Below are 22,896 nucleotides of genomic sequence, written 5' to 3'. Positions count from 1 at the left end.
TTACAACTATCTTTATTTCCTTAATTTCATAAATTATTGACTGATATATTACTTTGTCAGAAACGTAAACTGAAAGAAGTGATCCGCAAGCGGCCAGTGAACACCCGAAGTGACGTTCCCCATACAGAGCTACTGCATCAGATTACCACACACTGGGTATTCAACATAGTCATCTACGTCCTCATTGGCTTCGACACCATCAGCTCAACACTAGCCATCGTGGCAGAATACATCCTCATCTTTGCAGATTATAAAATCATACTTCAGCTGTTTAATGTGTTCTTGGTCCTTGTGTACATAACTGAGGTTATACTGAAGGTGAGTGCTTTTCAATCAGTCTGTAGGAAGTAGGTGTGAGTGAGTTTAGTTTTATGCCGCACTCAGCAATATTCCAGCTATATGGCGGCGGTCTGTATATAATCGAGTCTGAACCAGACAATCCAGTGAACAACAGCATGAGCATCGATCTGCGCAATTGGGAACCGATGACATGTGTCAACCAAGTCAGAGAGCCTGACCACCCGATCCTGTTAGTCACCTCTTACGACAAGCATAGTCGCCTTTTGTGGCAAGCATGGGTTGCTGAAGACTATTGTACCCCGGATCTCCATGGGTCTGTAGGAAGTAGGAAGTCTAATTAGGCTGATCATCATGATGGAGATTTATGGGAACTGATGATAAGACCTATTACTGTAGATGTATGCTACAGCAAGTACAGCAAGGCCCATCGCTGAAGGTAAAATAATGCAGCAAGTGATTTTAAGGCCCACTGCTGCAGTTGAAATAATACTGCAAGTAATGCTTCTTCTCAAATATTGCGGGAAGTGACTCATTCACCTGACTACAATGACACAATCTCCCCTTGCAGCTAATCACACAAGGGAGATCCTACCTCAGCATTATCTGGCAGGTTCTCAGTCTCTTCATCATTGGCCACGGTATCATTGATGCCATTCTGCAGTTCTCCCTGGCATCACTGGACACCGGCCAAAACAAACCCGTGCGGGATGCCCTTGTTGTCTTCATCGTCCTACGGGCTATCAGGCTCTTGAGACTTGTAGAGGTACGAGAGGCAATAGCATGAGCAGTATGGCTTTGATAATATTTCAGAATTATTGTAAACTGCATCAATTAGATTGTAATAAGATAGATAAATAGTAGACCATGAAATCCTGTTCAAAAACCTGTATTCACTTCTTCAATAAATTATGTAAGAACAGTCACTATATGGCTTAATTATATTGGTGACTGGGTGTATGTTTTATTTGGTATGTTCTCAAACATGCATTTTGCATATTGTTTTCCAGACTATATTTTGGCAACTTAAATTTATGAAATTTGTGCTCCCAAAAGTTCACAACTTGTATGTACAAAACTTGTCTTCATGAACTTATTTTCTCAAGCTTGTATTTTGAGTCTTGATTTCCTAAACTTAAAAAGCATATCTCAACTTTCCAATCATGTATGGACAAAGTACTGCTCCCTACCTTGTATCCCTGACGGTCTAGTCCCCAGCTTTTGGTAATCTATGGTTGACCTTTGTCCAGCCGCTGCTACCGTTCATCCTGATGATGGTGAAAACAAGGATCAGCTTGCATCTGAGCTATGGCTATGACTTAGGGCGGGGGCTTTGTGGCAGGCGAGGACGAGGTCCGGAAGCTGATAGACCATATGGTAGACAGCAAGGACATCGCCAAGCAGCTGAAGGGGCATGTGGATGACGGCAGGCTGGAGGTCATCAGATGTCTTGGTCAGTATTGTCGCCAGTCATTTAAGGCATCTTTGACCAAATACATTCCACCCCCTTGGAATAGTGGCAAGCCTAATGTTCTCCTGTATGTACATATTTTTCCTTATTCTGACTCATGCTATTTTGCTTGTCTTCTTCTCCTTGTGAACGTTAGTGGAACACTTGAATCCCCTTTTTGAAGCTCCCTTAAAAAAAGCAGACTTAAAATCACTACTCACCAAGAGTTATCTCCCTTCCCAGTTTTGGCGGGAAACGGCGCCACCCGTCACCCAGCTCCTCACTCTCTCTTTCTTCGCCCTAGTGGACGGTTGGGAGAGCACCTGGGTCTCCTATACGGCACTATATCCTTTTCTAACTTAGATATTACCCTCTAAATTACCTGTATAAGGTTTCAGGGGAGTATCCTTCTACAATATGCTTTGAAATTTATTATCAAATTTGACTGTTTATTCACGTTTTTACGTGATTGTTCAGTTAGTTTACATTTCATGAAAACCTGTTTTCGTTGCAGGTTTAGGTTCTCTGCTGCAGAACCGCACTTATTGTGCCCAAGTTGCACAACAACATGTACTTCCAGCTCTCGCTGTAATATTTGTCAGCATTTATCAGATTTTGATTTTAATAATTATCAATTTTCTCTGCTTAGACGTGCTAAGGATAGATCCAGTACAGCGATCCTTGGACCATATCGCTACCCTCTCAGATGCGTTGTCACTACAACAGTCGTGGCAGTCGTTCAACCCCGGGACCTTTATGCAGCAATTCTCCCAACAGATGATGGACCTGATGGAGAAAAGGGTCTCACAGGAAAGGACCTTGCATGATGGACAGCCAGGTTGCTCTCATGCTCAAGTCAACAACCTGCGCGAGGTACCATTGCTGCATGAAGGACCCCGCACTAGTTGTGCGCCTGCAATGTCTGCTAGAGGAACTAGCACTCGGACCAAGGATAGACCTGCTCTGCACCACTCGAACTAACCTGCACGAAGGAGGAATGAACGTTCACCGGACCTAAATAGATCGTCATCTGAGGATGAGAATTATGAAGGACCTTCACGCAGGGAATCTACAATGCAGAGAAAGAAACTTACACTTCCGAGAAGGTGCAGAGAGGCATCTCAGGACTCAAGAAGGCAATCACGGAAACGAAGGCGCACACCTCCAGGCAGGTCTCCATGCAGATCTCCTTATAGAACTACTCATAGTTCTACATACACATCTCCACGCAGGTCTCCACGCAGATCTCCATGCACGGAGGACACTCAGCGACGATATTCAACTGGACATGATACAGAGGACGATGGCGGAATCATATTTTCCGATTCAGAGATCAAGTATTGGATGGCTAACGGACTGGACCTGGCTTCACCCTCTAAGGAGGAGAATGAAGCACTCACGTACCTAATGACGGATGATGATGTGGACACCATCACCCTACCTCCAATTGACCCTGTCTCGGACGTACCTGAGGACCTTGATGCAGCCTTCAGGAAGGCAACAAAATTCCAGGCCCCAAGTATTCCGCAGTTCAATGCAAAGAAGTTCTCACTAAATAATATGGACCCCTTCATGAAGGCACCAAAGATAGATGAGAACTATAAAATCATCAACGACTCCCGGACCAAATCTTATAAGATTGATGACAAAAAGCTGGCACAGATAGACACTATGACCAGGCGGACCTTCTTTGGACTTAACAGATCGAGGGCAATTAATGAGACGCTCATCTCCAAGCTCAGGAACTGAACTTCGGAGGAGGACCGGATGATTTATTCTGCCTTACTAACGCAGAAAAAGGACCACCAGTTTATGTCAGAGCATTTGGCATCCATATCAGCAGCATTGACGCTTGCCAGAAGACAGGGACTTTTGTCTTCATGCAACTGGAGCGAATGCTTTACTAAGACTCTCTATAGAGCCCCGTGGTCTACAACATCGGTCTTCGCGGGAGAGATTGACGAGGTTACCAAGGAAGTCATGAAGGAATCCAGGGAGGTGATGATGATAAAGTCTATTGATACACTAGCCAGTGTCATCAGGCAGACGTCCAAACGCTACTCCGGCAAATCTAAATTTGCAGGCATCCAAAGAGAAAAGAAATATGGGACCTCCAGAGGAGGAAAGGACTCTTTTCGTCGCTCATCCGGGACCTATAGAGGACGATCCGGACGAGGCAGGGCACCCAGAGGTGCCAGAGGCTCTAGACGATGAAGGACGGTTTCGGAACGACTGGAGTCTTCCACCCCCCAGCCGTTCCTGTACAACCTTCCCATGTGGGTGGACGTCTACAACGCTACTGGGAGAATTGGGGAATTCTTCAGGACCAATTTGTATCCAACATCCTGTGCGCAGGATATCAAATACAACTACAAGCAGCCCTTCCTTTGACGGACAGACCTCAGGGCTTCAACATCGTGGCCCATCGGATAGAGAGGCTGCGCGAAGCTGTCACATCTCTACTAGAGAAGGACGCTATAGAAGTGATAGATCAGGACCAGGTCTCACCAGGGTTCTACTCCCCAGTTTTCCTTGTACCAAAGAAAAACTCCAAAGAAAAGTTCCGACTTATATACAACATGAGGAAATTCAACAGAGATTATCTACGCAGACCGGCAAAATTCAGAATGATTCATCTGCCTCAACTACTACATCTCATTCGTCCATCGGACCATATGGCCAGCATAGATCTACAGGACGCATACCTGCACATCCCTATACATCCGGAATCAAGGAAGTACCTAAGATTCCTCCTGGACGGACGACACTACCAATGGAAAGTCCTTCCATTTGGAATATCATCAGCCCCCTGGTTGTTTACACGAGTGACAAAGCCCATCATCACGTATCTACATCATTGAGGTCTACGCAGTGCGTGCTACCTGGATGATGGGATTAAAGCTCATCAAGATCCCAGTCATCTCAGACTTCAACTAGACTTCACCATCAGGCTTCTCACTCAACTAGGATGGCTAGTGAATCTCCTCAAGTCGGAACTAGAGCCTACACAGGACCTGCAGTTCCTAGGAATTCGGCTCATCACAACAGAAAACCGCATAGCGGTTCCAGAGGACCGTTGGCTGAAGATACAACACATGGTATCTCAAGCTCTACTCTCTCCATGGCCACTACGAGATTGGCAAAGCCTTTTGGGTCTCCTCATGTCAGCGCAGGACGTGACCCGCAGAGGGAGACTACACCTACACCCACTCCAGGTCTTCTTGAATTCCCATCTGGACATTCCGGACCCCTTCGGACTTCCGGACTGACTAAAACCATATCACTATGGTGGACTCTGAGATCGAATGTTTGCGGAGGGACCTACTTAGCAGAGCCGGAGTGCAAAACTCATCTCTACGTGGACGCATCTCTTCAGGGATGGGGAGCGCACCTCGACAACAAAGTGTCAGCCGGGAAATGGACGTTACAGGAGAAAAGTTTGCATATCAACATGCTAGAGATGAAAGCGGTCATAAATGCCATACTCCACTGGACCAGCATTCTAAAAAATGCTCATCTGATGATACATACGGACAACTCCACAGTGGCGTTCTACATAAACAAAACAAGGATCGACAAGGTCGGCGAACCTTCTGGACCTTTGCTTTCATCTGTTCAGCATAACGGACGATCTGAACATCCACATAAAAGCATGCCACATTCCAGGAGCCAAGAATGTGATAGCAGACGCACTATCTCGTCCAACACAACCATCCCCAACAGAATGGATGCTACATCCACAGATCTTCAAACAGATCATACAAGAGATAGGAGCTCCGCTCATAGACTTGTTCGCCACAAGATTCAACAATCAACTGGCAACATTCGTCTCTCCAATACCAGATCCACGAGCATGGGCAACAGATGCTCTAAGCATCTCTTGGGAAGGACTAAACGCTTACGCGTTCCTGCCTCCAGCTCTTATACCGCAAGTGTTGCAGAAAATCATGCAGACGAGGAACCTGCAACTGATTTTGGTCGCGCCTTATTGGCCAGCGAGAATGTGGTTTCCCATTCTCATACAAGAACTAGGACCTCCTCAACTGCAACTACCAGAGTGGACGAACTTGCTAGTACATCCGCACACCAAGCAAGCACACGGGAACCCCACAGTGTTCAACCTACACGCATGGACCGTATCAAGGCTTGCTTGAATAAGAGAGGATACTCCGCCAGAGCAGCGAAAGCGGTCACCCTAGCTTTATGCAAATCAACCCGCAACTTGTATGACGACAAGTGGCAAAGGTTTGAGACCTATGCTTTGAGGAAGGGCTTCACAGCCATGAAAGCAACACACCGTCTAGTGGCGGACTATCTTTGTCATCTAAGACAAACAAAGCGGTTAAAAGGTTCAACACTCTCAACATACCTAGCGGCATTGAGCTCAGTTATCACCATGAGGAAGAGTGTAAAACTGACTAAGGTACCAGAGATACTGGCCTTACTACGGTCCTTCAAGTTGGAAGACCAACAACAGAGATTTAAAGCTCCAGCTTGGGACCTCAATATAGTTCTACAGCATCTCACCAGTGACGCTTATGAACCATTAGATAGGACATCTTATGAGTTCTTGACACAGAAAACTCTATTTCTGATTGCCTTGGCAACAGCAGCACGGATGTCGGAAATACATGCTCTGGACTTTGAACGGACACGATTTGATGCGCACCGCAACATCGTACATATGGGACTAATATGGGACTTTATAGCAAAGAATCAACTGCCAGGTCAACCCGACAGACAGTTCCACATCCCAGCATTATCATCAGTCCTTGGGCCTCAGGATATACAGGACCTATCCCTGTGCCCAGTAAGAGCATTAAAAGTCTACCTACAAAGGTCTAGGACGCCTTTTCATCCCTATATCGGCAGAGACACCTACGGATATCTCTCGCACAACGATATCAATATGGATGAGAGCTGTCATTCTAAGGGCCTATAAAGCAGCAGGACTTGATCCTCCACGAGCCTCCAATCCACATGAAGTTAGAGCTCTGGCGTCAACACTCGCTCTACATGGAAACTGCTCCATCACCCCGATAATGGAGGGCTGCTTCTGGAAATCAGACATGGTGTTTGCCAACCACTACCTCAGAGACATCGCCACCGAGGACGTCTCCGGCATTCACCAGTTCGGGCCTCTTGTTATAGCACAACAACTGACAGTTCCACAAAGGCGCTGAGACAGAGTCTCACCCTTTTATCACGTGACTTGCAAAAGCCAACACTCTGGGGAGTTATAGCTTTAGAGTCCATGTGCACGTCTAAGACAGACCATCATGAGTGATAGACCCTGTACTTGTAAGGACGTACTCATACATAAGAAGGGTCGCTTCTCCACTTGATGCAAGCATCAAGAGATGGAGTTGCTCAAATCCACACATAATGTTAACAGAAGAAAGGACCAAAAGTTGACAAGTTGTGGTCCACCCATCAGAGAAAACTGGAAGCAAGGTCAGCAGCAGCAGAACCTAGCAGTAAATTAACAGTGCTACCATGAAGTTCCCATGGGGGGGTATGCAGGACGTTAATCACCAAGCTTGGAATCCAGAAGTGGCCTGACCCACCACCAAATCCGTGGGATTCTACAAGCAAAATAGCATGAGTCAGGATAAGGAAAAATATGTAATTTTCTGAGTAAAATTGATATTTTATACTTATCCTGACTCATGAGGTCAGCCCTCCCAACCTCCCCTCAAGGCACTTTTGGATTTCCAAGCAAATCTAAGTGTCGGGCTTGATATACGGAGAGAGTGAGGAGCTGGGAGATGGGTGGCGCCGTTTCCTGCCAAAACTGGGAAGGGAGATAACTCTTGGTGAGTAGTGATTTTACGTCTGCTTTTTTGAAGGGAGCTTCAAAAAGGAGATTCAAGTGTTCCACTAACGTTCGCAAGGAGAAGAAGACAAGCAAAATAGCATGAGTCAGGATAAGTATAAAATATCAATTTTACTCAGAAAATTACATATTGTCTACTTGTTGTAACAGGCCACTAAGTTGGGAATAAGGATCAGCTTGCCCCAAACCTTTTATTCTTGCATGGACTTGGTCATTTCCTGGTTTTGGATTGGGTGACAACAGTGTTTAAGTCATAGGGCACCAACTTGGCTAGACTGACAACAGGCTTGACGGACTCACTGATCCCAGAATCTTAACAGTTTAAAAAGATAGCTTGCATACTATAGGAATTGTTTCCCTAACAATCTAATATCTTCAGGAGATACCAATGTTAATTTCTGAAATAAGCTGAAGAATTCTATTTTGGAAAACATCCACCATTTCCTGTAATAACTTGTTTGGATGGTAAAACCAGAGGCAGCATTTTCTCCCAACATATTCTTGAACATTTTATAATACAAAGAAATAAGTCCAAATAAAAGTTTCGAGTATTCAAATGCAGGGTACAATAATTGAAAAAAGTAGTTACGCTTCCTCTCCATGTAGCCTGTTTTCCCTTACAGTTTCCTGCATTCCTCCCCCCTTCTATTACCTTGTTATTTTTTAGGGCTGCTGCAAAAGCAGCACCCAGACATAGCGCTGTCGGCCAAGACACGTCAGGCTATCCGTAGCGTCCTCAACAACCTGCGCGACGGCATTCATGAGCTGTGGGAGGATGGCGTCCTACAGGAGGCGGAGGGAGAGAAACTTAAGAAGGTCTTGTTGTTACTGTTGTCATAATAGTCCTGATTGAAACTGCAGGATTAGCTTTTCCAATCTGTATAATTTTACAATAATTCTTGTATCAGGAGACTATGAATGTAATTTTAGACCCTGTCCAAATTTTCATATTTAAACTACAAATTTTAACAGAAAACAAAGGCTTAGAAGGAGTATATTAGTCCCTGGAGACTATTGTCTAAACGTTATAGTTTCATTTATGTTGTAACTAAGTTAGTTTACTACAGATCAATCTCTAAATAATTTGATGATTTTGTTTTGTCCTATTTCTAAGCGCCTCTAGCTTATGTAGACTAGACTGGACTGTGTCAAACATCGTCCTGTGCAAAGTGTTATTGTTGGCTCAAAAGTAAATTTATTTTGAATCACAAATATATTTTAAATGGTTCATAAGAAATAATTACTGCACGGTCTGTCTGTTAAGAACCTGAAATCAATTTACTATTCTACTAATGAATTGCATGCTGTTATATGGTTCCTTTGTTCATGCTGTCATTGAAAACTTGGGAGAATACCAACTTGTCAGGTTGTTGAATACAAGAAAGTACACTTTTAGTTTATGTATTGCTGCAGATGGTGGAGATAAAGATGAAGCGACTGCTAAATGCCCCGCCCACCATCCCTCTCCCAGAACCCGAGAAGATGCTGAACAGCGTCACCTGGATGCAGAATGATGAGAAACTCATAGACTACATGAAGGTGAGTCTGGCAGTAACGTTGATGACATGTACCACTACCCGGAGCTCTGACTCGGGCCAGATTGGTGTGCTGGGACTATATCTTGCTTCTGTATACACTTGACAGAGTCGAGCCAAGCTGGTGTCCTATGATTATGGCGACATCATCCTGAAGCAGGGCGATCCCACCAGTGGCATCTTCATCATTGTGTCGGGAATGGTCCGGGTGAGTAGATAACACAGTCTGGGTTACCATAGGAGTCCCTGAGGTGATTCCAGGGATGGATAGTCCACTGGTTTATATACCACGTGCTGGTAGAGGACTGAATTTATATGGCATGACTGGTTTGTTTGGTTGGTTTCTTGCTAACTGGGGCGGTGGGGTAGCCTAGTGGTTAAAGCGTTGGCTCGTCACGCCAAAGACCCGGGTTCGAATCTCCACATGGGTACAATGTGTGAAGCCCATTTCTGGTGTTCCCCGCCGTGATTTTGCTGGAATAATGCTAAAAGCGGCGTAAAACCAAACTCAGTCAGTCAGTCAGTTCTTGCTAACTGCAGCACTCATCAATATTGCAGCGGTGGCAGTGATGTGACTGACAAAACTGTCGATGTACTGAGCCTCACTGGTTCCATGGATCTCTGCTCATGCTGTTTGACAATTTCCAGTCTGCTGTGGCATAGCTGAAATATTGCTGAGCACATCAGTCTGTACCCAAAACAATTTCAACTAATCTCAGGCTGTAGTGGTGGGTTGGGCAGACGTCACACACAGCTGTTTTCCTTGTTTACCCATGACGATCCAGGTGAGAATTGGTCTTCAGTAACCCCTGCTTGTTGTAAGAGGCGACTTACGGTATCGGGTAGTCAGGCTTGCTAACTTGGTTGACACATGTCATCATATCCCAGTTGCGTGGGTCGATGCTCATGATGCTGATCACAGGATTGTCTGGTCCAGATTCGTTTATTTACAGACTGCCCCCATATACTAGTAGCTGGAATATTGCTGAGTGCTATGTTAAACAACAAACCAACCAACCAACCAATCCTTACTTGTTTATCTGCTCCTTGGGCAACTCACTTAATTCATGATCGCCATTTTGGTCCATGAGAACATCGGTAGATATTACCGATCCACCTGTTTATAATGTGATGACTAGGAGTCAAACTTCATCTCAGTGTTCTGCATGGCACGTTTTATGATGGCATGAAATACTGTTTGATTGCTGATGCATGATGGTAGTTTCTTAAAAGCGTGCACACTGCTGATTGAACGCATGTGCTTGTTGTGGGCAGCTGGAGACCAGCATCAAGCAGAAGGCCACATCGTCACACAAGATACACTCTCTCGCCGAGACCAAGATCATCGACTTCATGACAACCGGCAACATCATAGGAGAAATGGGGCTCCTGACACAGAGACAGAGAGTCGCAACAGTCAGATGTGACACAGCAGTGCAGGTGCGTTAACTGAAGATACCTTTTACTGTCTTCACCAAAACATACATCTGTAACCTGTTGGAAACAAATTGTCTTATCAGATAAGCATACTCTGTTTTCATTGCAGAGCTATGTTGCCGGAGGATTGGTGGGGCTAAATTGAATTTGGAACTGAAAATGCACCGCCAATGTCAACAAATAATATTTCAAATGCTCAAACATTTTACTTGCTATGTTTACCTCCATGTTTGTATTAGTTAAGATGATGAATTGTCCCTAAAACTTGAGTACCTTCTGGTTATGTCAGATATTTAACATAGGGAGAGTAGAGTAACGAGACAGACATGTTGTTTTCCCAGCTCCTGTTTATCAGTTCGGAGGACATGGAACAAGGTATTATAGAGTTTGCCGATTCTGAGCCATCACTGGAGTACCGTCTGTGGAAGGTCTGTGCAATCCGTCTCGCTACCGGTGTTCTCATGGACCAGCCCGGCTATCAGGTGAGATGCCTGCCACTACCACCAAGAGTTGTCTTCTCCTTACTCACTAAATCAGCCCTATTACTAGCAATTTCTTTGAGGTTAGATTGGGGTTGTTTTACGATGCAAACCAATTGAAAAACAAATTTCAAACCGTTAAGTGCTTCAATGATACCCAGTTTGGTATGTATAGACAATGGACCATGTCCATTGTTGTGATTACAAGAAATACATCACTGTACTGTGATCTGTGATAATAGTGGAAAATTCATGACAAAAAAATAGTGAGGGACACAATCTGTGAGATATAAATTCAAAATTTCGGGATTCCAATTCAAGAAAAGGAAAAAGAAACCATTTCACCAGTCAATGTGATGTGCAATCTTGATTAACAGTGATGATAGAATAATTTGACCATTGACCCTTTAGATCAGGGGGAGATAATCTATAACAGCCTTGTGACATATGCCCTTAATGATGAATTATCATTAAAGCAAAGTCAGGGCAAAGCACCTCAGGAATTGTGATATACGCTGAGTACAGTGAAAAACGTGCTATGGATGACTGCTGACTGTCTGGCATCTCTTGTAGGGTCTGACGAAGGAAAAAATCAAACTGAGACTAGAGAACGCATACCTGACCGACATCCGAGATGGCATCAACTTTACTATAGACTCTTCCATGGCCGATGTGGTGCTTGTCAATGGTAAAACAGACCATGTGAATGGCAATATAATTTTATGTGAAGGGAAGCAACCCTTTGTATTTGAACACACGCTAGTGTTTGTAACAACAGAGTGAATTATTATATAAATACATTTCACAGCCTGTGAATGTCCTTTGTTTCTTGAACCTGTCTGACAACAGGATATTGCCAGGCTGCTATCATATCCCAAAGTTTTTAAAGTGATGCTCTTAGTCTGTGTTAAACTATGTACAATATTCACCATAACATATATAACATGAACACCCTGTGTACTTATTAAAACCATGCACAAGTGAAATTTGTTTTCAGAGTTTGAGTGTAAGGGACCAAACTTTCTTAAAATGTCGGGGCAGTGGGGTAGCCTAGTAGTTAAAGTGTTGGCTCATCACACTGAAGGCCTGGGTTTGATTCCCCACATGGGTGAATCAATGGTGTGATATTGCTGGAAAATTGCTCAAAGTGGTGCTTCTTCTTCACCCCCCGAAAGGATAAACGACCCGATCGGATCTCAGTATAGGCTTCGCGTGATAGCTTGGTTCCTGGCATTGTTCTGTATCCATACACCCGCATATCTCTAATTGGAGTGCGGAATGTGTTGGGACACTTTTTGTCTTCAAGACTAGTTTTGTGTAAAACTCTACTTTTTTTAGTGGCTGTGGGAGCTGAATTGGTTGTTTGGAGGCTCCTAGGCATGGTGTACCTATGCAAGCTAAAACCGCCATTCCTTTTACTTCTCATGTTGTCATCATTCACGTGTCAAATTAGCTGAGAGAAACTTTATTTTATTTTGTTGTTACCTTGGGCAAAATGGGATTTAAAAAAAAAATAAATTTATTACTTGTTCCCAGAACACAAAATGCTTTGCATGCAGAACATGCAGGTAGAAAATATCGTGCATGAAATGTATATTTATTTGTGTGAACCACGCAGGTTTTTGCGTTAAAGCGAACACTGCAGAACTCTTAATACAGCAAATGCAGAAGGTTCCAAGCCATGGCTGAAGCTTGTGCCCTGATGGCGTGGAACATATCACATAAATCCCTGGTCAGTCTAAATTGTCCAGATTCCATTATTTATGTTATGTTGTTGGTTTCAGGGTTTGCCCAGAATGCCTACACACGGGAGCCTTTTGTGGGGCCATGCTACATTCCATGGACAGTGCTCAAACTCAACTTGCAGGTGAGTGCTCCTTCTGTCATGGCTGAACCAAACCTACAGCCTTCGATCCCCGACCGCGTCATACCATAAGAAAATATGGTACTTGTTGGTCCCTGTCTTTTCGGCATTAATGGGTACAACAAGGACTGGTGGTCGAGTCAGTATAATGTGTCTGAGTGGGGTATTCATGCTTCACTTAGGCATGGTATCTCAGTGGGCTAGCACTATAAAACCAGCTTAAGTCTGGGCTAGTACAAGCAGCCGCACATACATAGACACGCATGCACGTTTATCATATGATAAATATTCTCCAGCACGACGTTAACCCAATTTCACCTCACCTTCTGTCATGGCTGAACCAAACCTACAGCCTGTGTTTGAGAAATCTTCTTGATGCATTTGTTTCTATGAACCTCAAAGAATTTGGCCACATCCTGTTGCATCTACTTTTGTCACTGGTGCAGCTTGTCACAGATTTCATATTCTGAGTACAATTAATTGTGTTAATGATTTGATAACCAGTCTGTGAGGTTCTAATGGTTTAAATATCTCTAAGAATCAAAGTCAGTATACTTTTGCGTTTATGTTGATATATATATCTGAAAACTGGAATACAAAAATAACATACTTCATTCTTATTGAAAACTGATCACATGGCAACATTGGATACTATTTTGCATCTCTGGGCAATCCTTTGAACACAGAATATATCCCTGTCAAATTTTGGATAGCATGATGGGACACAAAAATTGCAGAATAATGGTAAAAATGTGAATCCCTACTGAGACTGAGCTGAGCTCAATTCCTTCAGTTTTTCTGTTTTCTTGTCATGCATGATTACAAGGTGTACATGTTTTCAGCCTGAGAAAGGTCCAACTCCAATTGTCCTTGTGGTCCCGAGTGAGCTTGGCCAAGTCGCCCCAGTAGCAGAGCGGCGCCTGTCAGCTCACGACATCCGCAGTGAACATGGGGCTTACCTTTCATCTCTCTCTCGCCTCTGCCTGAGACACGCCTCCGTCCAGCGCAACGTCATGGAGACAGAGAGAAAGGTGATACAGATTTTACTACTTCTGCCCAGCAGTTCATTTCTTCAGCTCACCTGGCCTTATGTCATCGCAACTAGAATATATTATCTTCTCAAAACTTTAAGTTCCAGAAGCCTGTAACAGGGTGAGACGGTTGTGTAGTACCAGCTTTGCTCAAGACATCCACATCAGATATCAAATATGGCTGCCATGGACATATTGGAAAGCTCAAAACATTATCATGAGTTTTCATGTAAACACAGAATCCACCAGACCAGTGAAGCTGAATCTTCATGTGCTTGTTCCCCAAGCAGCGTACAAAATCAAATAATGGCATATGTTTGGTTATTTCTTCACAAAAGTTTCTGTGATCATCTCAAATTCTTCCAAAATGCATTTTTTTAGGCTTACAGATGAAACTTTGTGTGACACAAAACGTATTGCTGTGTTTTGTAACCATGTCCTGCAGCATGTACAATAGTAGTTCTTTCTTATGTAGAAACATTGTCGATGGGTTGTTTTGTGATTTTTCCTTATCCCGACTCATGCTAATAAGTCTTGTCTCCTTCCTCTTGCAAATGATAGTGGAACACTTGAAATCTCTTGAAGTTCCCTTCTAAAAATGCGGGCGTAAAATCACTCACCCACGAGTAGCGTCCCTTTCCTCCCTTTTTGCGCCCAAATGGTCACATGATCGGCCATATTTGTCACTCTCTCTGTTTGTAAGCCCGACACCCGGATTTACAGGGAAATTCAGAGTGCCATAAGAGGGGAGGTTGGGAGGGCTAACCTCATGAGTCATAGTGTTGGGAATTGGTTAAAATCTCGTAATTGATGATTGGTTCATTACAACCGATCAATCATCGAAAATAATTGGTTAGTGTCATTTATGAAATTTTCCTGGTTATTTTTGTTTATGCACATAAACTAAAGAATATACATGCTGTTCCTTTGGGGTGATTTTTGCAAATTGCACATCTTTAAAGGATGACTAGTATGTAAGGAACATAAATTTCTTGTCGTCTTTAAAATACATTCAGTTGTGACTTGGAGCGAGCATGTAGTTTTAATGAAATGTAACAGACAAAACCAACCGTGTGAAAAATATTGTTAATGCAAAAGTTTTCCAGAATTGTTTGTGTTCGATTATGAGAAAACATGATCGATTGCTTGGTTGTTTAGTTATTGCGACCAATCTTCGATTTTTTCAATTAATCGGACCATCACTAATGAGTCATATTTTTCCTTATCCTGACTCATGCTAATTATGCTTGCAGAATCCGTCGGAAACGGTGGTGGGTCAGGCCACGTTCTGGATTCACTAGTTGTAGATTTACGTCCTGTATTACCCCCATGGGAACTTATGACGGCACTGTTGAAGATTCTGTTCTTTCAACTTCTCTCTGATGAGTCTGGGGGAACCACAACTTGTCAGATTTCTTCCGAAACTTCTCCTGACATTTTCGTGTGGATTTTAGATATACTAATATTCCATTAGTTATCTATTGCAACTCCATCTCTTGATGCGCGCATCAAGTGGAGATGCGACCCTTCTTCATGTACAAGTATGTCCTATACAAGTACAGGGTCTATCACTCATGCTAGTCTGTCCTAGACGTGTGCATGGACTTATAGCCATTGCTCTCCAGAGCGTTGGTTTTCACAAGTCACGTGATAAAAGGGGTGAGATTTACTCAGCGCCTTTGTGGAACCGTTAGTTGTTGTGCTACAACAAGTGGCCCAAACTGGTGAATGCCTGAGACGTCTTCGGTGGCAATGTCTCTGAGGTAGTGGTTGGCAAACACCGTGTTCAATCTCCAAAAGCAGCCCTCCATTATAGTTGTAATCGAGCAGTTTCCATGCAGAGCAAGTGTTGACACCAGGGCTCTGACTTCATAATGGATTGGAGGCTCGTGGAGGCTCAAGTCCTGCTACTTTATAGGCCCTTAGTATAACGGCTCTCTTCCATGGGGATAACTGTACTGAGGGCAGTGATGCCTATGAGCCTCTAGAATGGACATCCTTTGAACTACTAACTCAGAAAACGCTGTTCCTGATCACGGAAGTCCTTGGACAACGATATCGATCTGGAAGAGAGCCGTTATACTAAGGGCCTATAAAGCAGCAGGACTTGAGCCTCCACGAACACGGTGTTTGCAAACAGAGTGAGAGTGACAAATATGGCAGGTCATGTGACCATTTGGGCGCCAAAAGGGAGGAAAGGGACGCTACTCGTGGGTGAGTGATTTTACGTCCGCGTTTTTAGAAGGGAACTGTGAGGGATTTCAAGTGTTCCACTATCATTTGCAAGAGGAAGGAGACAAGAATAATTAGCATGAGTTAGGTATAATAAGTATGAGTTAGGATAAGTATAAATTATCAATTTTAGTCAGAAAATTACATTTTCATCTTTCTTAATTCTTTTGTCCTTGGTATTTATTTACAAAATATGTAAATGACAGTAGACAGACCCTTCGGTGTGAAGAGCAAATGCTTTTACCACTAGACTACCCCACCACCCAGTTGTTATTGTAAGATTACATGGGTATGGAATACATTGTTGTGTTAAGACTAGTCCAGATGGTAAGTGTACACCTTATTTCACTGGTTCTAAGAGGTTGTATCTTGACCTGCTTGAATGAAACCAAAATGTTTGTTATGTGTACATTTTCTTGAAGTGAAGTATGAAGCACGGAGAACTGTGTCAGAATTCTTAACCTTCATCCATGGTTTGTTCTACCTTCAGTGTTTAATCATTCTACAATACATAACAACACCTTGTTGCATATTTGTAAATACAAGTAGCACTGGTCTTCACACTCTATGTATATCTGCTTAATTATCTGAAAAAAACATAGAAGTTATTTCTCCAAAGCATAAAGACATGGTTTTTACATAGAAGTACATGGTTTAAAGTCCGAAACATCTATATATGTAGAACCTGATCTGAAGGCACATTGAGGTAGAATTCCCTGAAGTATCGTTAAGAGAGATCCTCACACTCAGAAAATAGCAGTTGTATTTATAGATATATTCTTGTTCAAACCCGCCCGTGCCTCATGGTCTCTGTTCATCAAGCATCTTCCATCATCCAAGACTCAATTGCTGGTTTCATTCCCAGGGTCCTCAGGGTCACAGACACAGTATCACACACTTCCTGCATCGGCGGTTATCACGTGACTCAAGCAAGGGAGACAACCGTGTCAGTGTGCTGGCTAATGGAGAGGTCCCATCCAGGTGGGTTTATTCATGGAGAGAATGCAGCAATTTTAAAGTTAATGTTACAAACTCAACTTCATTCAGAAATTATTTTCATATCGGTTTGTATATGGATTTTGATATTCTTATGTATCATTCAGTTTTCAATGTTATAAAGTTTACCTCCCTGGTGCCGTTGTACAAAGCGATTCTAGCACTAAGGTCACAGTAACTCCCATACCTTTACATAGACTTAAGGTAGTCTTAGTGCTAAGGTTGTTTTGTACAATGTCACCCTGACACACAATTAAACAACTTCATTTGACCTTTGTGGGCATTTCAACCAGTAATTAATAATGCATTTACAAAGTAGTTCAGCATATGACATTGAAAGTGTTTGGACAATAACACTGTGTTGTTCTAAAACAGTTAAGTACTACAACTGGAGCCTGGAGTTTTTGCAGGTGCAGAGGTTGTGTGTGTGTGTGTGTGTGTGTGTATGTGATAGCGATGCGTGCGCGTGCGTCGCGATGCGTCGCGTGCGTCGTCGCGTCGTCGTCGTCGCGTGCGCGTCGCGTCGTCGCGTGCGTCGCGTCGCGTCGTCGTCGTGGCAGCGTGTGCAGGTAGCCCAGTCGTCTAAGGCTTCATAATTCACTGGTCTGTGTTGCTTCCCTTGTACATTTCTATCAGCCTCTGCTCAGTGATTTGAATCCTGGTTGGCTTTAAGGTTTGTCATACCCAGCAAAGTACTAAACATCCAAGCCTTGCAACACTTCTGGCTTTCCTTACACTATAAGTGAACACACCGAGATGTAGCAGGAAACTGTTAAAAGTAGCATCAAATACAAATGTCTCTCATAATCAATGGTGTCTACAGACATGTTCACTTCTTATGTTTCAAGACAGTCGGAAGAGGAAGTAAGTGTGACCACCCTTCTTTGGATGTCTAATTGTCTGTATCACATTGTGTGGAGTGTCTCCTATTGTATGTTTTATTGCATATTGTAGGTTTTGTCTCATATCATCTGATGTGTGCCATAGGTCTGATGTTTTTCATATTGTCATATTGTCTGATGTTTTCATATTGTCTGTGTCATATTGTCTGATGTATTCGATGTCACATCGTCTGTGTCACTTTGTCTGATGTGTTTCATATTGTCATATTGTCTGATGTTTCATATTGTCTGATGTGTTTCATATTGTCTGTGTCATATTGTCTGATGTGTGTCACATCGTCTGTGTCACATTGTCTGATGTGTTTCATATTGTCATATTGTCTGATGTTTCATATTGTCTGATGTGTGTCACATTGTCTGTGTCATATTGTCTGATGTGTGTCACATCGTCTGTGTCACATTGTCTGATGTGTTTCATATTGTCATATTGTCTGATGTTTCATATTGTCTGATGTGTGTCACATTGTCTGTGTCATATTGTCTGATGTGTGTCACATCGTGTGTCACATTGTCTGATGTGTTTCATATTGTCATATTGTCTGATGTTTCATATTGTCTGATGTGTGTCACATTGTCTGTGTCATATTGTCTGATGTGTGTCACATCGTCTGTCATATTGTCTGATGTGTGTCACATTGTCTGATGTGTTTCATATTGTCTGATATTTCATATTGTCTGATGTTTCATATTGTCTGATGTGTCATATGGTCTGTGTGTCACATATTGTGTGATGTTTCATATTGTCTGATGTGTGTCACATAATGTGTATTGTTTCATATTGTCTGATGTGTGTCACATTGTCTGATGCGTGTCACATAATGTGTATTGTTTCATATTGTCTGATGTGTGTCACATAATGTGTATTGTTTCAGATTGTCTGATGTGTGTCACATTGTCTGATGCATGTCACATATTGTGTGTTGTTTCATATTGTCTGATGTGTGTCACATAATGTGTATTGTTTCAGATTGTCTGATGTGTGTCACATTGTCTGATGCGTGTCACATAATGTGTGTTGTTTCATATTGTCTGATGTGTGTCACATAATGTGTATTGTTTCAGATTGTCTGATGTGTGTCACATTGTCTGATGCGTGTCACATAATGTGTGTTGTTTCATATTGTCTGATGTGTTTCATATTGTCTGATGTGTGTCACATTGTCTGATGCGTGTCACATGTTGTGTATTGTTTCATATTGTCTGATGTGTTTCATATTGTCTGATGTGTTTCATATTGTCTGATGCGTGTCACATGTTGTGTGTTGTTTATATTGCCTGTTGTGTGTAGTTGTGATTGTTGTTAGTGCCAGGGTTAACCTCACAGTTAAAAGGTTTTACTTATCACACCAAAGCCCCAGTTCCCTCTCCCTACATTGGTACAATATCATTTCTTTGTGTCCTTTGCCCAATGCTCAGCATTAGGGGCACAAAACAAGGAGAGTTTTACTAAGCTGGGAGGCAATATTCTGGGTGTGAGTCAGCATCTATATCTAACTATGGTATCTCAAAGGGCTAGCAATATAAAACCAGGTACAAGCATGCACATTGTTATATGACCAGAATGATGCTGAACTAAAGTCCATTCTAGTTGCAGATCAGTATTCCTGTCAGGCCCTGATACTGCTCATGCTTTCAGTCACAGGTTTGTCTCGTCCAGGCATATGTTTACCACGTACAGGGCATCAGATGAAACACAGTGTAGTCTGATAAATCCTCTCACATACTTAAACAAGTCAACAATAAGTAGTACTGACAACAATTTGATCCTTTAAATTCCAGATCAATGCTAGGGAAACGAATGTCGACGCCGGCGTGTATTGAAACCCACCAGCGGAAAGCTCTCCTGAACATCTCCAGCACCTCCATGCCACTGCCGGACAACAGCTACGACTACCTCAATGACGATGACACTGTAAGTCTCCCCGGCTCCACCGAGTCCATCACAAATGAGGACACCTCCACTCCCAACACTGGTCGGAAACCCAGTTCCAGTGGAGTCATCATGACCGATATCCTCCATGGGGGGCACCATCATCCTCTCAGCCTTCGGAGGAGCTCAGACATCGACTACAGTGACACTTCTGGCTTCGGGCAGCGTCGCAGCTCAGATATTCTGCATGACCACAATATTAGCCCCCTTCCCACCATGGAAGAGGAAGAAAATGAATCTGATGTAAGTGACACGTGTTCAGTGGAGAAGCCTGTAGATACGGAGGAGAGGTCTCCGCGGTCACTTGGAAGGGGAAGTGGTTCCGGTGTTGAACAATGTGGTGCCACAGCCTCCATGGAGGTCTCTGATAATGTGTTCGAAGATGAAGAGGAGGAGGAAGAGGAAGATATTCCTTGCATGAACAATGGGTCAGTGAAGAAGAATGGTCCTGTGAAGAAGGTTGATGTCGCTGTTGGGTATGGTGTAGGCTCCAGTCAGCTGATGGAGCCGGATGGTGAAGGCTCCAGTCAAGTGTTGGAGCCATCCAAGAGCTCCACTGGAATCGAGATTATTGTGCATCAACTGGATATACCACAGAGAGAGGAAACTAACTTGTAGGGATGAAAACATGTTTGTCAAAACTGTCAAGATGTCAGGTGATATGATTGTTTTTTATCAAACCTTTTGGTCATTAAACTGCAGGACAGACTTTTAATAAAGAATAATGTAATGAAACCATTTATATACTACAGGATTACTAACTAGCTGCAAGGTTTTCTACAGATTATTATCTCTGAATGATTTAGTGTTGTAATGCTTGGTCTTTGTAAGAAATCTGAACCATGTTCTGAACCTGATGTCATGAACTTGATGACATCACAATACTATGACATCACTGCACTGTAAGTATAATGGTAGAATGTTCAGAGATGTACATTTTTCATTGACAACTAATGAAGAGTGATTTTTGATGATAAATAGAATCTCACACTCGGGTCTTCTGATATCAAATATATCAACACTCGTTGATAAAAGTAAAAATATCCTCAGATATTTGTAACTTTATCAACTCTTGGTGATATATTTTATATCAAAAGACACACAGGTGAGATTCTCTATGTCACACCTTTAACATCCCCTGAAATCTGCTTAGTCAGGAATAGTTACAGAAGATTTCATAAAGTTATCAGCTTTTGTTTACCTGTTTCAAAACCAGTATGTCACTTTGTGAACAAGAACATTTCAGAATACATAATACATGATACTTAATTAAGACTTGCTAATTTCCATGGAAGTATATAGCAGTCTGCTGAGCATTACTGCAGGTGTATAGACGGGGAACAGGTGTTTCCACCTCAGTTATTTACGCAGAGACAGTGATGGTGAAGTTACAAGAAGGGGCAGTTTGTTCTTTGAATGTTATATTATCCAAATCATGTCAACCCGTCAACTCTTTTATGAGTATTGGAAATATCGAATTGTGATACATTTCTCGTTAACAAGGAAATTGTTGATTCTGTAAAGTGTATATTTTTGTCCATCTGTGTTGGTCTACTCATCCATAGGATTCCCAAAGAGCATAATGTATCCAATTTATATGAGTTTTACTTCAACAGGTGCCCCTGAAATTGAAATTACTCACCCATAAAGTTGCCCTTCTTATCCATGTCAGTTATTCAGCTGTGTGGTTCATGGTTGTCGGAGTGTGGTGTTACTGTCACGACTTTGCATGTGTGTTGTACCCAATGTGCTGTGATGGAGGCAGCACTGTTGTTTGAAACAGGCAATGAATGTTATAACTCTGTAACCACACACTGAATGTGCGACAGAAACGGTCCCGAATTGTTTCTTTGTTTTACTCATGCTGGGTATCGATACTCTTCTTTGATATTCTGATATTTGTTACTGCCTGTGTAATTGTTTCCGTTATTTCTTATTGCCCTGTATGTCGTTGTACGAAGTGATCCCCATGTCGTTGTACGAAGTGATCCCCATGTCGTTGTACGAAGTGATCCCCATGTCGTTGTACGATGTGATCCCCATGTCGTTGTACGAAGTGATCCCATTCCTTAACATAGACTTAAGGTAGTCTTGTTTTGTACAACGGCACACAGGTCATGTGCTGTGTCATGTGATGATCGGGGCGGTGGGGTGGCCTTGTGGTTAAAGCGTTTGCTAGTCACGCTGAAGACCCGGGTTCGATTCCCCACATGGGTGCAATGTGTGAACCCCATTTCTGGTGTCCCCCGCCGTGATATTGCTGGAATATTGCTAAATGCGGCATAAAATCAAACTCACTCACTCATGTGATGATCAAGCTCTCGACAGCTGTACACTCTGTGTATTATTCACTTCAGTAGTGTATGGCGTGCCTGCATCTGATCTATAAATACTCAACAACGAATGATGATGGATCCTCCAGCAGAAGAAACTGATGAGTAACCATGAGTGTTGGTACACTGGTATTTTTTATATATGCATGTGCAAGACACTCATAATTAATTGTGTTATTGATAATAATTGTTGAATTGTGGAGAACATTACAAAATGTAAATCTGGCTCTATTTGTATGTTGTCTTGGAATCTGAAGTTGTTGTAGCAGTGTCTCGTTCCCAATAATCATCTGGTTCCATACGTATGTAATCAAATACCTGAATTACAAAACCAAGATAAGTCATGGCGGCCTCCAGGAATGTTGTGAAGGAGGTTTACAGTAATCCTCTGACTAATCCAACAGCTTGTTGACTTGTTTTTCAAACATCCTGGTTATGAAGCGCTGCCAGTGCTTACCCCAGTTTACAGTGTGTATGGTATTGTGGTAAGAGCACCATTACTTCTATGTTTTCATATATCCTGGAGATCAGTGGAGTTTCTGGAGATACCTACACAAACATGCTATCTTTTTAC

General features: G+C 42.7%; 1 protein-coding gene across 1 annotated transcript in view; it reads left to right on the top strand.

Moving 5' to 3' along the window:
* Positions 1-20,956, top strand: part of LOC124288341 (sodium/hydrogen exchanger 10-like) — a 66,948-nt gene extending 45,992 nt beyond the window's left edge. Inside the window, 14 exon segments of the mRNA XM_046724859.1 lie at positions 61-318; positions 869-1,063; positions 1,548-1,625; positions 1,627-1,750; positions 8,251-8,399; positions 8,997-9,122; positions 9,228-9,326; positions 10,394-10,558; positions 10,897-11,037; positions 11,608-11,722; positions 12,819-12,901; positions 13,741-13,929; positions 17,027-17,142; positions 19,839-20,956. Of these exon segments, the coding sequence (XP_046580815.1) occupies positions 61-318; positions 869-1,063; positions 1,548-1,625; positions 1,627-1,750; positions 8,251-8,399; positions 8,997-9,122; positions 9,228-9,326; positions 10,394-10,558; positions 10,897-11,037; positions 11,608-11,722; positions 12,819-12,901; positions 13,741-13,929; positions 17,027-17,142; positions 19,839-20,607 (2,607 nt within the window). The 3' untranslated portion in view covers positions 20,608-20,956.
* Positions 20,957-22,896: the final 1,940 nt, after the last annotated feature.

This window comes from Haliotis rubra, unplaced genomic scaffold (assembly GCF_003918875.1).
Source record: "Haliotis rubra isolate DU_JTF1 unplaced genomic scaffold, ASM391887v1 Scf415, whole genome shotgun sequence".
Lineage (NCBI taxonomy): Eukaryota > Metazoa > Mollusca > Gastropoda > Lepetellida > Haliotidae > Haliotis > Haliotis rubra.
This window is presented reverse-complemented; position numbering and strand designations above follow the sequence as displayed.